The 14136-nt window shown below is 52.7% G+C and overlaps 3 protein-coding genes across 3 annotated transcripts; all 3 read right to left on the bottom strand.

Annotated features, from left to right (window-relative positions):
* Positions 1-80: 80 nt before the first annotated feature.
* Positions 81-1519, bottom strand: J4E78_004080 (uncharacterized protein; the record flags this gene model as incomplete). Its single annotated transcript, XM_049364712.1, has 3 exons — positions 81-496; positions 557-882; positions 933-1519. The coding sequence occupies 3 exons, from the start codon at positions 1517-1519 to the stop codon at positions 81-83; spliced, it is 1329 nt and encodes a 442-aa protein (XP_049223790.1).
* Positions 1520-7606: 6087 nt separating this feature from the next.
* J4E78_004079 (uncharacterized protein) lies at positions 7607-11785 on the bottom strand (the record flags this gene model as incomplete). Its single annotated transcript, XM_049364711.1, has 2 exons — positions 7607-11332; positions 11387-11785. The coding sequence occupies 2 exons, from the start codon at positions 11783-11785 to the stop codon at positions 7607-7609; spliced, it is 4125 nt and encodes a 1374-aa protein (XP_049223789.1).
* A 781-nt stretch (positions 11786-12566) lies between these two features.
* On the bottom strand, positions 12567-13839 carry DYS1 (Deoxyhypusine synthase; the record flags this gene model as incomplete). Its single annotated transcript, XM_049364710.1, has 2 exons — positions 12567-13427; positions 13627-13839. 2 exons carry the CDS (start codon positions 13837-13839, stop codon positions 12567-12569), a joined length of 1074 nt encoding a protein of 357 aa, XP_049223788.1.
* Between the last annotated feature and the right edge of the window lie 297 nt (positions 13840-14136).

Raw genomic sequence — 14136 nt, 5'->3', positions numbered from 1 at the left:
CATGGCTTCGTGGTGAGCTAGTACTGCTCAACCACACGTAGGTTTGACTCTGACCGTCTTTGCTCCGCTTCGTTAGCTGATCAAAACTCATCATCCCGTCGTCTGCGTTCATGGTCCCGGGCAGGTGGGTGACGATTAGCACCCGCACCTGCATTTGCGCCACCTCCGCCTCCACCGCCCCTCCAATTAAGAGGGTTGAGCATCCCGCCGAAAGCGACGGCTAGTGGTGGTGGTGCTGGGGCTGGGGCTTGTGGTGCCGGCGCTACATGAGGAACGTTCACATGAGCGTGTGCGGGAGCTTCCACCGGCGCATCGAGACGAGCGTCTGCTTCGGCGATAAGACGGTTGATCTGTGCAAGAGTCAAGTCTTCAGGAAGCCAATTGCCAGGATCGACAGCAACGTGAACTCGCGCATGCGGGCAGTCGTCGCGGTGCTGAATGTCCTTGGTGTACTCAACGAGACACACCCAACAGAAGTTGTGGCCGCACTGCTCACCTGAAAATGTACGTTAGTGTCGGATATCACGGCTGATGTTTGACCTTATTCGAGACTTACATGTCATGTGATCGCATCCACCGTGCTTCTGGATGTTCATACCGCACTTTGGACATGGCTTGGCCCCCATAGTCTTGACAGCCCTCTTAGACAAATCGTCCTCTGCTTTCTTCGCCTGGTCACACCCGCCTTTTCCATGCGACGTCCAGGGGCGATTGCACTTCAAGCAAATTTCGTGTTCGCAGTAGGGACAGGCAACCCGCTGTTTGCTTTGCTTGGTATTCTTGCAGTCTTCGATGGAGAAGTATCGGCCGCACTTGGCAGAAAGACAGGCGATGTATGATTCGCCACTAGATAGAGCGTGCTTTGTGACGGCTTTATCGTAGCTGGAATGAGTTAGCATACTGATCAATGGTGTTGTTGGTGAATGACTTACTCTTCGAAAGCTGCCTTACTCACTATGGCCCGAAGAGCTGCATAGTCTAACAAGTAGTCGCATTTGCCGACCGGACAACTCAGCTCTGCGTCCTTAAGCTGACGATCGGCGACCCTTGTCTTGAGCATCTTTGCGACACATAAGTTGCAGATAGTCTGAAGATGTTCGCAAGCATCATTGGGGACCTTAAAAGATCTAGCCGTGTCCTTTGTTGTTGCGCAGATTGAGCACTCTTGCTTCTTCGGTCGCTCCTTTTCCTTCGGTGTCGGAAGCTTCTTGCGTGTCTTCGGCTCTGCTTTTGGTTTAACAACAGCACCAGCCTTGACACGAGCGACAGCTTTGAAGTCCTTCTCAAGAGAGGCCTCTGGTGCTTCAGGTGAGATAGCTCTAGTTTTCTTGCGAACAGGAAGCTTACGACCGCGCTTTCTGCCGGATGTGGTAGGAGCAGGCGAGGTTCGGGAGCCGGCTTCGGGCTCTGGGGTTTCTTCGATACGAACAGGGTTATTGCGGGTACCTATCGGGCCAGAGGGCTCAGCATAGTTGACACGGCGGTCCGGCCTAGCTCGTAGTCGGGTTGAAGGGGCCATTTTAGCTGTTAGTTAATGCTAGCGGTGGTTAGTATATGATGCAGTGCCAAATATACGGTAAGAAGGTTCTCTTATACGCCCCATAGCGTGTTCCCGAACCCCGCAGTAAAGTCAAGAACCTTTCTAGGCTACTGTAACGGTAGAGCATGTATAAGTTAATAACAAACGGGCAATGAAGCAATGTCGGTCTCGGCGAGTGCGCAAACGCACGTTTACCTCGGTTGGTAGAAGAAAGTCGTAACCGATGTTCCAATAGTGAGAGAAGTCGCAACGTTGGGTGGTTGAGAAGGAAGATGGGATGGAAGGCCGATAGAACACTGGTAAAGGTCCATCTCTGTCCGGGCACTTAAACCATCACGGTCGACGCGAAGACCATCGTCAAAAGGCATCTCGTAATCATTCGTATACTGCCATAGTCCAAAGTGTGTCGTCAATTGTCGCCCTTTGAGAAAGAAGCTCCACGTCCACCATTTGGCTATATCGACAGTCTCTCCGTAGTGCGAGCTGGTTGAGAGGGGGTTTTCGGTAGTTAGACTTCTCTACGCGTATTGCCAGCGTGTCGTTGGATGGTTCGTGTGAACGCGCAACTTCACGCTGCGCCTGATGGGGGTGAAAGGAGGTCGGGGAAGCGCATGACGTAACGATATTAGCGTGTTCGGAACATCCCGACCCGGCAGCACATCGCGGGTCGCGCGATTCTGATCCCAACACCATTCGCGCGAGCCACTCGAACCTCGCACGCGTCAATTCATCGCATATGCCCAGCGCTGGGTTCATACGAATCGCTCGATACCCGAATCTCGACCGCGTCATAGCACAATCGCTGGGCCTTACGAACGCGTTGACAGACAACACGAAGCCTTTACATTGGCTATATACATGCGGACAAGACGAATAAGCGCTTGGACAGCCAATTCGTCAATACAAGAGTCGATCTATCCGTTATACATATGTGCAGGGTGCCTGCTTTGGATCGTACACGGCCATGAAAACTAAGCTGCTGTGGACGTCGGCATTCACTATCTCTCGTATCTTGCTCGAAATCCGTCTATTATGTTGAATTGACGCTGATATTCTCAAACTCAGTACTCCTTTGCAAGCACTCGGTTGTTTCTTTTCGGTCAAACGACTGTTCGCATCGCGACTTCTCGGTGCTTTCGTCTTCGACTACCACCTACTCGCACGCGCTCTACCTCTTGTACTGCTTCAATGGCGGCGACGGTCTCATAACCCGCAACACCAACGCCTCTGGCACGTCTACCTCGACCTGACAGTCTCCTTCGCTCTTTGACTGTATCAAGGTAGCTGCCCAGCGCGCGAAGTGGCATACATGGACGATGGAGGTTCCGGAAACGCGACCACTTTGTCCCACATCTCCGAGACCAATGATAATCATCTTCTGGGTTGGAGATATAGTGGAAGCCCTGAAGATCTGGCGCCAGTCTTCAAGGCGGGACTCTATGAGACCGACAAATCCAGCCCCCGCTAGATCAGGCATTGTGTATCCTCCATCATTCATGTCTCGTTCACATCTGATTGAGTCGCCACGTCTTCCCGGTCTCGGCAATTCTGCAAGTATCCCCAACGGAGCCGATAAATCGACGTAGATCTTGCTCGGTGTTGAGATCTTTCCGACGATACTTCCTGCTGATGTTGTAGAAAGACTTCCAGACGTTTTCGGCATGAGTGAAGCTAGACTCTCCAGCGATTTCGCTTTCACCTCACATCTCCTGGTAATAGTGGATATGATCTCTTCCCGGAGCGCTTTGCAACAGCACAGAAGTGGCAAAGGCTTCGTGTCGCAAACTGGTGCCGCATAGACGATGGGACTGTCGTGAACGTAAAGCCATATCTGTTCCCGGAGTTCCAGCGGCAATACACCGAAGTTACCCAAACTGTGTTGAACCGATCGACGACCAAGACGAAAAGATGCTCTCACGAATGAGAGAAATCGCAAGTATAATGTACTGTGTTGAACCGTTGTCGATTCCAGGGCTGATTCGAGACGGTCCATGTCGTTGTGCGAAAACCTCATTGTTATAGAGTCCAAGGCTGATGCGAGACGGTCCATGTCGTTATGCGAAGGACTCATTGTTGTAGAGTCCAGGGCTGATGCGAAACGGTCCATGTCGTTATGCGGAGAAGGCATTGTTGTAGAGTACGTTCCATTCATATGGAGAGATGGAGTGAAGCGTTATAGTAGGAGCCTGACGGAGTACCAGCTTAGGGAATTTTGCGACCATGGTTGTTGATGCTTCGCTTAGTTCCACTCGGATTGCGGTTGTGAACAAGGCTGCCGCTCAGTTCGCTCGCCAAAGTCTAGGCAGCGATATCAGCTACAGTACATGAGCAGGCCCTGCAAATGACATCCATGGATCAATCTCAACTATACACGATCATCCTGATCAATAGCAGTGGCCGCATTGAATGGCAGATTATTCGCAGCATCATTGCGCGATCGGGAGCTGGCATGTATGGAGAGGCTCGGTATAACGCGATTGGTGGAGTGTGCTTGTTCCTCGTCCAATGATACCCATCGCCCATGTTGGGTGGCTGATTACGGTCACCGGACCTTGGCAGCGCAGTGCCTATGTGCCGTCCCTTACCATCACGGCTGACAGCAATACCTAGGTATACGCGAAATTTGACTGCACCACACTTGCTGATAGGCAGCGCTTTGCGACACCATTTTTGGGCCGGCACGTCAGGCCTCGCTCATTAACTACCTTGTCCAAATGCGTCTTCTTCAGATCAACAGCAATGGCGACCTCAGCCTCGTCGAATATTTCGGAAACAACATTCCTCCTTACGCCATTCTATCGCACACATGGGGTGCTGACGACGACGAGATTTCATTCAAAGATGTTAAAAAGAACCGCGCAAGAAGCAAACCTTTCGGTTATCGCAAAGCCCGATTTTGTGGAGAACAAGCTCTAAGGGACGACATCCATTTCTTCTGGGTCGATACATGCTGCATCAAACAGGAGAGTAGCCAGGAGGTCGGTGAGGCCGTTAACTCCATGTATCGCTGGTACCACCATGCGGTCATTTGTTATGTGTATCTTGCCGATGTTACCGTTGGAGCCGCCTCACATCAAGACACAGGCTGTGAGCCAGCATGGCTATCGGAATTTCAAAGAAGCAGGTGGTTTACTCGGGGCTGGACACTCCAGGAACTCCTTGCTCCTGTGTCTATCGAATTCTACTCTCGGGACGGATGTCGACTCGGAGATCGTACGACACTCCTCGCACAGATTCAATGGACTACTGGTATTGCTGAAGCAGCTCTACTTGGAAGCCCACTGTCGAACTTCTCGGTTGAAGAACGAATTTCATGGGCAAGCAAACGCACCACTAAGCGGGAAGAGGATGCAGCGTACTCATTGCTCGGACTTTTCGGTATTCATATGCCCCTGATATATGGAGAAGGACGGAGGAATGCGCTGAGGAGACTGCAGAGAGAGATCGTTAGAGCTTCGAAAGAAGAGCCGCTTTTACCAATGTTGAGCTCGCCTTCTGTAGTCCTTTCGAGCGCCACGAACTCGCATCACAGTGGTATCACGACTGCGGATGAGTCGAACTCTATCGATCCCTTTGGATTTCATAACGCAAGCAGCAGGGATCCTTTGCATCAAGCTCCAACGATGCATGCAGCTTTGGCAGCGATTCAATTCATATTCAGAATCGACGAGACCATGCAGGAATCAAATCTCGATGCAGGCGAACTTCCGAGATTCATACGCGTCGATGGGGGTGTTACAGGAAAATGGTGGAAGTGTGGGTCACATGTAAGTGAGATACCAGAACCGCCTAGTACATGGACGGTGTATCGCACTACTTCTGTTTACTATGAGGTGGGCAAAGGAATTTTTGTAGCGCAAGACGGTAAGACAATACCTCTACGTTGGAGACCGTTTCACTATATCGTAGTGCAATCTTCATCACCCGGATCTCATAGTATTATGATGGTCTTCCATTGGTGTTGAGATCTCACACTAACACTTCCTGAACAGATGCACAAACATTCGGCTCCGAAGAGGGGCGGTGGAATAGTCTCAGCTTCGACCACTATCCTACAGAATACGCATCCAGACTCAGTGTATATGGGGCACACTCAACATTGAGGTGCCATCGGCCTGACTCCGTCTGGCCTGGAGTTATATTGCCTGACATTTATCATGGTCCTTCTAAGCCGTACTCGCCATATAGCGGCCTGACAGGTGATCTTTCTATATTTCTTGCGCTCATGGCTCTTTCGGTCGAACGCTATATGCTCGCATCATTGATGCCACACCTGCGAGATGACGGCAAATGGCAACTTCATACATATGCAGAGAGAAGTACGTACGAAAGCATTATCACTGGCTATAAGTGGCTAACATCAATACAGGAGTTCACAATCGTGGTATGGTCGTGTACGTGTACTGTGGCACTGAGCCAGGTAGTACGGACGAAGATCTTCAAGTGTATGAGGCCGGGACGTACGGAAATTATTTCGATTGATGATATGGGGAGTCCATAGTGCCAGTTGTTATCCAGCAGAGCTTTCGTAGTCTTTCCACTATCATGAACGCTCATTCATGCCAAATGTGTCTGCGTATGGTGTCTATGCAACGTACTTCCACCTCCGCGCCAAATGTTTGGACAGGGGGAAGAGAAGTATGCTTTTTAATGCCAGCAGCGTCAATAATCGCACCTCGTCTGTGATGAGAATTACATTACATCAACACGGTGCTCACGTCTCCGTGCGACTGGTAAGATAGTAACTTTCCCTACTGATGCAGCGGGGATCTGACCCTGTTCCAAGCTGCATGACTTATCACCTCACAGACGCTTTCTTAGTCGCCTAGCTTTCGTCTTGGTGCTCACGGGTATGTTCTTAGCGATGCCAGGTACCACAAGTGAAATGCTACATACCCGTGGACAGATTCTTGCTTGGAAGAGTTTTCGCATAGATGATTCGACAGTCATGAAGCGCAAGGCTGAAGAGTCAGGCAGCAACACTCGGAAGAGCTCGTCTACGCTAGAAATTGCAGTACAACGCTGGATTAGGATTGCGCGGCTGTGTTTCCCGATGCGCGCGCTCGTTGATTAGACGACCCCGGTATACCCCACCTCAAACATGACGTCCTTCGAGATAACGAGGAAGGCGCCATTGAGTGGCTGTGCCTGCACAGCCACGCTCCATACATCTCATCCGCGCTAAGAATTGCAGTGCACTTCGCGTTTTTTTTTTGAGATGGTAAGCCCGAGGTTTCAGGCTCTTATTGCTGACACGAGATGAAAGCACAGCTCGTCCGCGCTAGAGAATGCAGTGCATTCAAAGTCGATTGGTAATGTTGCCTTTTAAAGTGGGGCTTTGGTGACAAGGGTGGGCTGGGCAGGTCGGCTCGTCCACGCTAGAGATTGCAGTGCACCAACACCCACAGTGTGGAGATACCAGCCTTATGCAAAATGTATCAGGCATTGCTAGACCAGATAAAATAGCACAAAAACGGTAGTTCTTGGTACTAAGGTGCTTTCCACAAACCGCCGATGAACAAAGAACAAAGTCATGCAGCGGACCATATGTGCTGAGGACCAGAGAGCCATCTCGCACCTGGACAACTACTACATCGTGGCACCCTATGAGGAAACCGAGTTAACACGCTGCAGACAATATTACCACAAAATCAAGAAAGTAGAAAATCTCAAAGAAATAGAGAGCCCAAGGTTATTTACCACTCTCATGTATCATAATGGTGCGTGGTTCAGAATTTCCCTTCGGATTGGGGTAATATAATATGAGAAGAATAAGAATTCAACGCCTACACCATACCCATATTGACGCCTATCCATATGTAGCCCATCCGGGCCTGACCCACCCATGTCTCATTCTAAGCATTAAAACTCCTTGACCCCCCATCCCCATACCGTACATCCTGTGTATACATCCACCTCAAACAAGAAAAACACCGTACAGGTCTGCAGAATACATTGACCCAAACCTTGCATAGTAGGTGATCCAACGTCAACGTAGGCTCCAGGCTGTTCAGTTTTTCCCTAGTTTGGCGTGCATCGCTAAACGAGAGTAATGCCCTTACGAGACTAGGCTGCATAGTACAGCTTGATAGAGCTCAATACCCGCTTCCTGCAGACGGGGCAAGTCTGCACTTCCCGTGCGCACGGCAGACAAGCAACCACATGACCGCAGTCATAGAAGGCAGCTTCGGCGTCTCCTTCCCAGCAAATCCTGCAGAGTTTCTCCGACTCCTGTGCGTTCTTCCAGTGCGTGACGCCCTCGCCGAACTTCTTGTCGTTCTGCCACCCGCCTACATATGTGTTGCCACTGGCGGCCTCGACGTAAGTTCCAGTACCGTGTTGCTGGTTGTCAACCCAGTCACCATCGTAAGTGTCGCCATTCTGGAAGGTGTATAGACCATGACCGTAGCGTTGGGCTAGGCGGAAGGAGCCGCTATATGTAGCGCCAGAGTGATATATTCTAGTACCATGGCCATGGGGATAGCCATTCACAACTTCGCCTTTGTAGTATTCGCTCGAGAAATAGTCGTAGGTGAAGTGGCCTTGTAACTTGTGTGGGAAGTTGCGAGCGAAAGCGCGGAACTGGAGGTAGGATTGTGGATCTGCAAGGGCAGCGCGAGCGGCGAGTTCGTTGCGTTTCTCAGCCGAGAGCGGTAACGAAACGATGATGATACACGCGTTGTGTAGATCCACTTGCGCAAAGGTACGGCGATGCTTCAGTGATCGCGTGTTAGTCAGCTCGTCCTCCTCCCACATCTCCATCTTCTTCTTGTCTTCCGTTGGAATTTCAAGCAATGCCACGATCGTGTCATCCAATCTAGCAGACTTAAGTGTAGTATGTGATCCACGAGCTTCTAGGGCTTGCTTTTCCGCGTTCCAAAATTTGAGAAAGAAATAAATCTCATCTGGAGGTGGTTCAGGAGTGGGGTTGCGCACTGGTGGGGGTAGTTGTAGAGGTTCTGCAGGTGTATCAACCGGGGGAGGTGGAGGTGGTGGCAGCAGCATATCCTCTTGTGTGCCACCCATCTCAGTGTCGCTAGGACCGGCACCTGGGATTACAACATCAACAGCCGGTGGATCAACGGCTGGAGTTGGCTCCACTTCCAGCATAGCAGTATCGTTGCGTTGTTCTGAAGGTGCAATAGCGGGCTCATCAGGGTCGCTCATAGGCGTATCCTCCGAATGTGAAGTCATCTGCGGTGGTGGTGGTGGCGGCGGGGTACTGGAAGGCTCGATTACAGTCTCGACAACTTGGATGATATCTGCCGCAACTTCACCCGCCTGGACCGAGGGAGCCTCTGGAACCTCTGGAGCCTCTTTCGGGAGCTCAGGCAGCTTCTCGAAGTCGATGACGTGTACCCAGATGCTCCGGTAATCTGGAGACTCCAGAGTCCATTCCTTGGCATCTATGTGCGGGCTGTAGCTACCGGCTGAGAACTCAATGAGTCCGGTACCGAGGAGGTTCGGTCGGTCCAGAGATCCTTGCGTGGGGTCTAGAAACCAAAACTTTATCTGTCGTGGGTCCTTGACGTTCTTCAAAAGGCCGAACAACTTGTGGCGAATTTCTTTGCATCCGTCATTGCTTGATAGCGTCAATGTGTGGATGAGCTCTGAACCTTCCCACTTCGCATCAAAGAAGTCAAATATACCTGGACCTTCGTGCCCTAGGTATACTCTTGAATCAACGACGCGGAAATCGAGTGTCTTGGGTGGCTGTGCTGTGACCTTCTCTGCCTTATCTTCATCTGTCGCAGAGTTCGGCTCGTGCGTTGGTAATGATGGCATTGGAGGAAGAGAAGATTGGTTCTTCTTGGCCTCTACTTCCCGCTTGAGCCACTCCGGGACATCCCACTGCTCGGATTTGGCGTCTGATACGAATACCGACTGAGCTACATCGTCTCGCACGTACATGGCAATGTATGCCACGGCGTCGTTGCCAGTAATCTGAGTACTACTAGGCTTGCCTTCATGCGCATCGACTGCCTCGCGCTTGGGAAGGCATTTGACTTGGCTCTCGTCTTTGCTATCACTGTAGATATACCATCGTGAACCAGGGCCTTCGGGTCGAAGTATAGGTTGGTATATATAGGACTGGAGTGTTTGCTTATGCACAACAAACCCATACAGTGTGTAGGGAGTGTCACCAACTGATATCCGGTCGTCAAGGGTCACTTTGTTCAGCACCTTGATGTGCGAACGCGTCTTCGCGCTGTCGAATTTGTGCCGGTCGAGCTCGATTGTCAACAACTCTGGCAGAGGCTGTCCAGGTATAGTGAAATCAGCCGATTCGTTGACAGCGCGCTGCATACTCTCCACACCTTCCACAGGTACGCGATAGCTGGGTCTACCGATGGAATAGTCGCGCTTTGGTCCACATATAGCGTTAAGCTGGGCGGCCTGAGGTGTCCCTTGAAGTTCTTCTTCGAGCTTTAGGCGCAAGACTTCCCAAGTCTCTATCACATCCAACCTGTGGAGGCCATCGTGTATGCGGTACCACTCTAGTGCATCCAGAATGCCATCAAGGGCAACTGGACCAGCTCCAGGCTCGACTTGAGTGCGAAGCGAGTATAGGACTTGCTGTAAAGCGCTGATGAGTGGCTTCGGCCGAGTGAAGGGCTCCTTGCTAGGGTCCGCAACGACGATACTGTACAACAAGTTTCGAAAGGGCTTGAACAGCATCCACGAGGCAATCGCAGACATCATGTTCCCGCCAGGTGAAAGCATAAGAGCTTGCAGGCCCGTCATTGCGAAACTGTCCCACGGATTCTCACGAATGGGATGCTCCCATAAACAATCCGTCTGGTCTTCCACGACCCGAATGTAAGCAGTGAAGGCAAGTTTGTCCTCACGAAGAAGCGCCATGCGCTGACCATGCTGACGACGGGAAATATCGTAGTGCGGTCCGTGAAAACGAGTCCAGCCCCAATCAGGAGATCCATTGCAGAAGCGATGTAAAGCATTCCGCGAGTAGTTCACGCGAGGCTCTGTTGGGTTGTAGAGAACGACCGATATCTGGGCGGCAATGCTATTCCGCTTGGGCATTTGTTTCGATCCAAAAAGCGGAAGAGGCGCGTGTTGAGAGACGACTAGTGCCGTTGGTGCCTGGACGTCTTCCGACTTCGTGCTTTCACTACGCTCTTGCGTAGACGGCTCATGCTGAGGCGGCACGCCTGTCGGGTCGTCTGCTGGCGCATGTTCGGACATGACCATACCTTCGTCAGCCTTCTTCTTTTCACTTGGCTCAGAGGCTTCTTCGCTGTACACGTCTTTGCGAGCGTCCTCATTGTTGTCGTCCTTCGAGTCCTGAACGCTCAGGCATTCGAGATAGACGCTTAGATAATCTGAATCGTTCCCCTTAGGATAAAACTTGATCTGCCATTGGTGGCCCCCAATCGTGACGACATCAGACTTCATAAGCACTTCATGGTTCGGCTTTTCCTGGGTCCCATTATACGCATCGATTGCCCAGTGGATGCGTCCTACTTCACCAGCAGTATACTCCGGATGTTCTAGAGGTTTGAACGCCTCGCTCTCCCAGTATTCGTGGTCTAGAGCACTGTGTTCACCCCTCTCCTCGATCATCTTCACTTCGTCCTCGTCAGGCGATGACAAGTCTTCTGGAAGTGCGTGCCACGGCGGGAGGCCATCGTCGTCGTCGTCGGATCCTGAATCAGAGCGAGGGGGGTCGACTGGTGGCGGGGGAGGCGGGGGCTGTGTGCTTGGATCAGCAGGGGGAGGTAGTGCGTCGAGGTCTACGGGTGGAGGAGGCTCTATGGGAATGATGGTCGCTGTCTGAGGCAGGTTAGCACTGGTGCAAATACAAGCCAGTAGAAGACATTGTCATACCGTTTGCTCTGGCGCAGGCGACGTGGGTGAAGTAATGGTAGCTGATTGTGCTTCAGCCGGGCTGTTCTGTGGTAACGGCTCCGTCTCGGCATCCGGTGTAACGTCCATAGCGTCCTCATCTATAGCCGAGATATCGACAGCGATGGTGTTCGTGGAAGCATCGCGATGGGTGGGCTCATCTCCATCTTGCATATCTGCATCGCCCCGGTCGTGGTTTTGGCCTGTAGAAGGCATTGTGTTCGCGGAAGCGGAAGCGCTCATGTTCGATCCGGCTGCAGGCGGTGGCGGCGGCGGTGGAGGTGAAGCTGGCGTCTGCGCATGGAGTACGGGGTTTGGTGAGTGTGGCGGGCTGGAGAGCTGCTGGCTAAAGTGCAGTGGTGGCTCTACGCTGACGCTCATGTTTGCTGCAGCGGTAGAGGCGCATGTGAAAGTGGAGAGCGGGCGTTTGACGGGCGGGAGTGCAGGTAAAGCTGGGTAAAAGTACAAATGGAGAGATGAGTGAGAGAGGATATGCACGAGGCTGCACGACAGTGGTGTGTTGCTTTTATCGGTGAGTGCAGCAAGCTAGTAGCGTTATCGCGTCGACGAGGGTGTATGGATACAACGAGCAACCGACGTGTGCTTCTGGAGATATGGCTCGAGACTGTAGAAATTGGAGTTGGAGAAGAAGGAAAGATAACCTGGGCGTGGCTGGAGCTTGACAAGGCTGCAGCCTACCAGCATGCGGCACGATTGCCAACAGAGGTACAGAGTGAGGCGGTAAAGCTACCTGGGAATCGGCTGGCCCACGCGCTGCGCTATCCCGGATCGAAGGAGCTTTGGCGTCAGCGCCTTCAACCTGGAGGCTCTGCGCCCTTTACAGCCTCTCCGACGACGCGCTTCAGAGGTTGACTCATCGCACAAGGCTGCGCGGACAAGGCGCATTCGTCGTCATCACGGAGCTCTCAGCTTCCTTATCGATTAACCTCCACAGTGACCGGCTAGGCAGTCACGCTAGAGCTTTGAGACTAGTGGGGAAGGTGGGCCCGTCCGCGCCTTCCCTGCGTCCGCTCTCCGCACCAACAACGTTGCTCCATACAGCAGTCGTCCTTACATGCCAGCCCACTTATTCCGGTCAATCAACAACATGGTCTTTATTGCACGAGCTATTGGAGTGCTGCATGGCGTATAGCGCCTGTTGTTATTGCCCTTGCGACCTTTGGACCCGTGCGAAAGTTGCCGCAACAATGAGCGGAAACACAACCGTCGCCTCTGCGTACACCTTCACGCTATCTCCGTCTAGCTTAATCTTTCCCCAGCTGACAGCTTCGTCTGGCCGTGCGCCTGCATCACTCCCGTCGAATTCTTGCGCAGTGTTGATGTACACCGCGCTGTCGGCTCCGTTGCGCATCAGGTTCGCATTGGCGATGTGATGCTTCACCAGTCCTCCGCCAAGGATAATCATGCCTGTCCTCTTCGCTCTCACGGCGATTGTGTTTATCCTTCTAATGTCCTCTACAATATCGACGCGGAGCTGCTCTGGTGATGACTTGAATGTGTGGAAGTACAGCATGTCGCCCAGGCTTCCGTCTGTCAGCGCTGGGCAGAAGACGGGGATGTCATTCTTCCACGCCCAGTAGTAGACTGATCGCTCGTCGTTGATTTCCTTACCCAGACGGTGGATGACCTTGCTAGGCGTCCAGTACAATGGCTCGTCCGTTTTCTTGCTCGCTTCCTGCTCCTCCAGCATCTTGTCCAGGATCGGCACTACCCAGTCCTCGAAAGCGCAGTAGTTGCTGTTAGGCACGACGAGATTGCCGATGCGGTTCATGCCCTTTTGGCGCAGTCCTGCTCCGGGAGTGGAGAAAGCGCCGAGGTATGTAGGCGCGAGGCATTTGATGAAGTCCTCTTCGACGCCGCCCGCGGTCGTCACGATGGCAGAGACGTGTTTGTGCTGGACCAGGTACCGCAGCGTCTCGCGCAGCCCCGAGGATATCAGATTGGACGTGTACCCAAGGAATATCGTCGTGGGCTCCTTGGTCTCAGGGTCTCTCCATGCGCGCTGTTATCTGTTAGCAGCGAACCCAAGCTTCTCGATGCGGTGGTGTCGCGTCGCCAAATCAGGCTAAATGATTCGTCTTTCGGGACTGCGCACGGACGGGAGATTCCCGGCATACGCAAGTGCTGTCTCCGCACTTGACGCTGACACGCCGCAGCGGCGCAGCACGCGCATTCGGATATTCCGGGCAGAAGCAACTCACCATGTCGTTGATGATGCGTACAGCCTCTCCCACCGATGTCGCCTGAAAGCCCATGTTGGCATAGCCGCCCACCAGCTCCTCGACAGTGATGCTGCGCGACGCGTACTGGTTGAAGTCGATGCCCTGCACCTCTTGCGCACCCTCAGGCACGGGCTCGGATGGCTTCAAGACTGCATCAGTGGCGCCGGTAGGGGCCGAAGAGTTGCTAGCCATGGCAGTGGGCAGTCTCGGTTGGGCAGTCGCTGCAGCGGCGCTGTCGCAATGTTCTGGCGCGTCGTCGGGCTGCTCGGCGTACTCTGGACGGTTGCAACTCTCGTACTGTGCTATTTGTGAGTCGGTGCGGCGGCAGATTTTGAGGAAAAAGAAGCCTCCACACCTGGGCACCCGTGGATTGGAGCTAAGGCATGGCAGTCTAATCCCTGCTCGTGTGAGGCTAGTTCTCGGGTCGATCCAGCTAAGGAGACTGCCAGCCCTTTTGTCATCAACGTGTGGGAGGGCCACGGTGTCGCA

Source organism: Alternaria triticimaculans (genome assembly GCF_023758025.1).
Source record: "Alternaria triticimaculans strain BMP 0046 chromosome Unknown scaffold_4, whole genome shotgun sequence".
NCBI lineage: Eukaryota > Fungi > Ascomycota > Dothideomycetes > Pleosporales > Pleosporaceae > Alternaria > Alternaria triticimaculans.
Note: the sequence above shows the minus strand (reverse complement) of the source record. Positions and strands in the feature narration are given on the sequence as shown.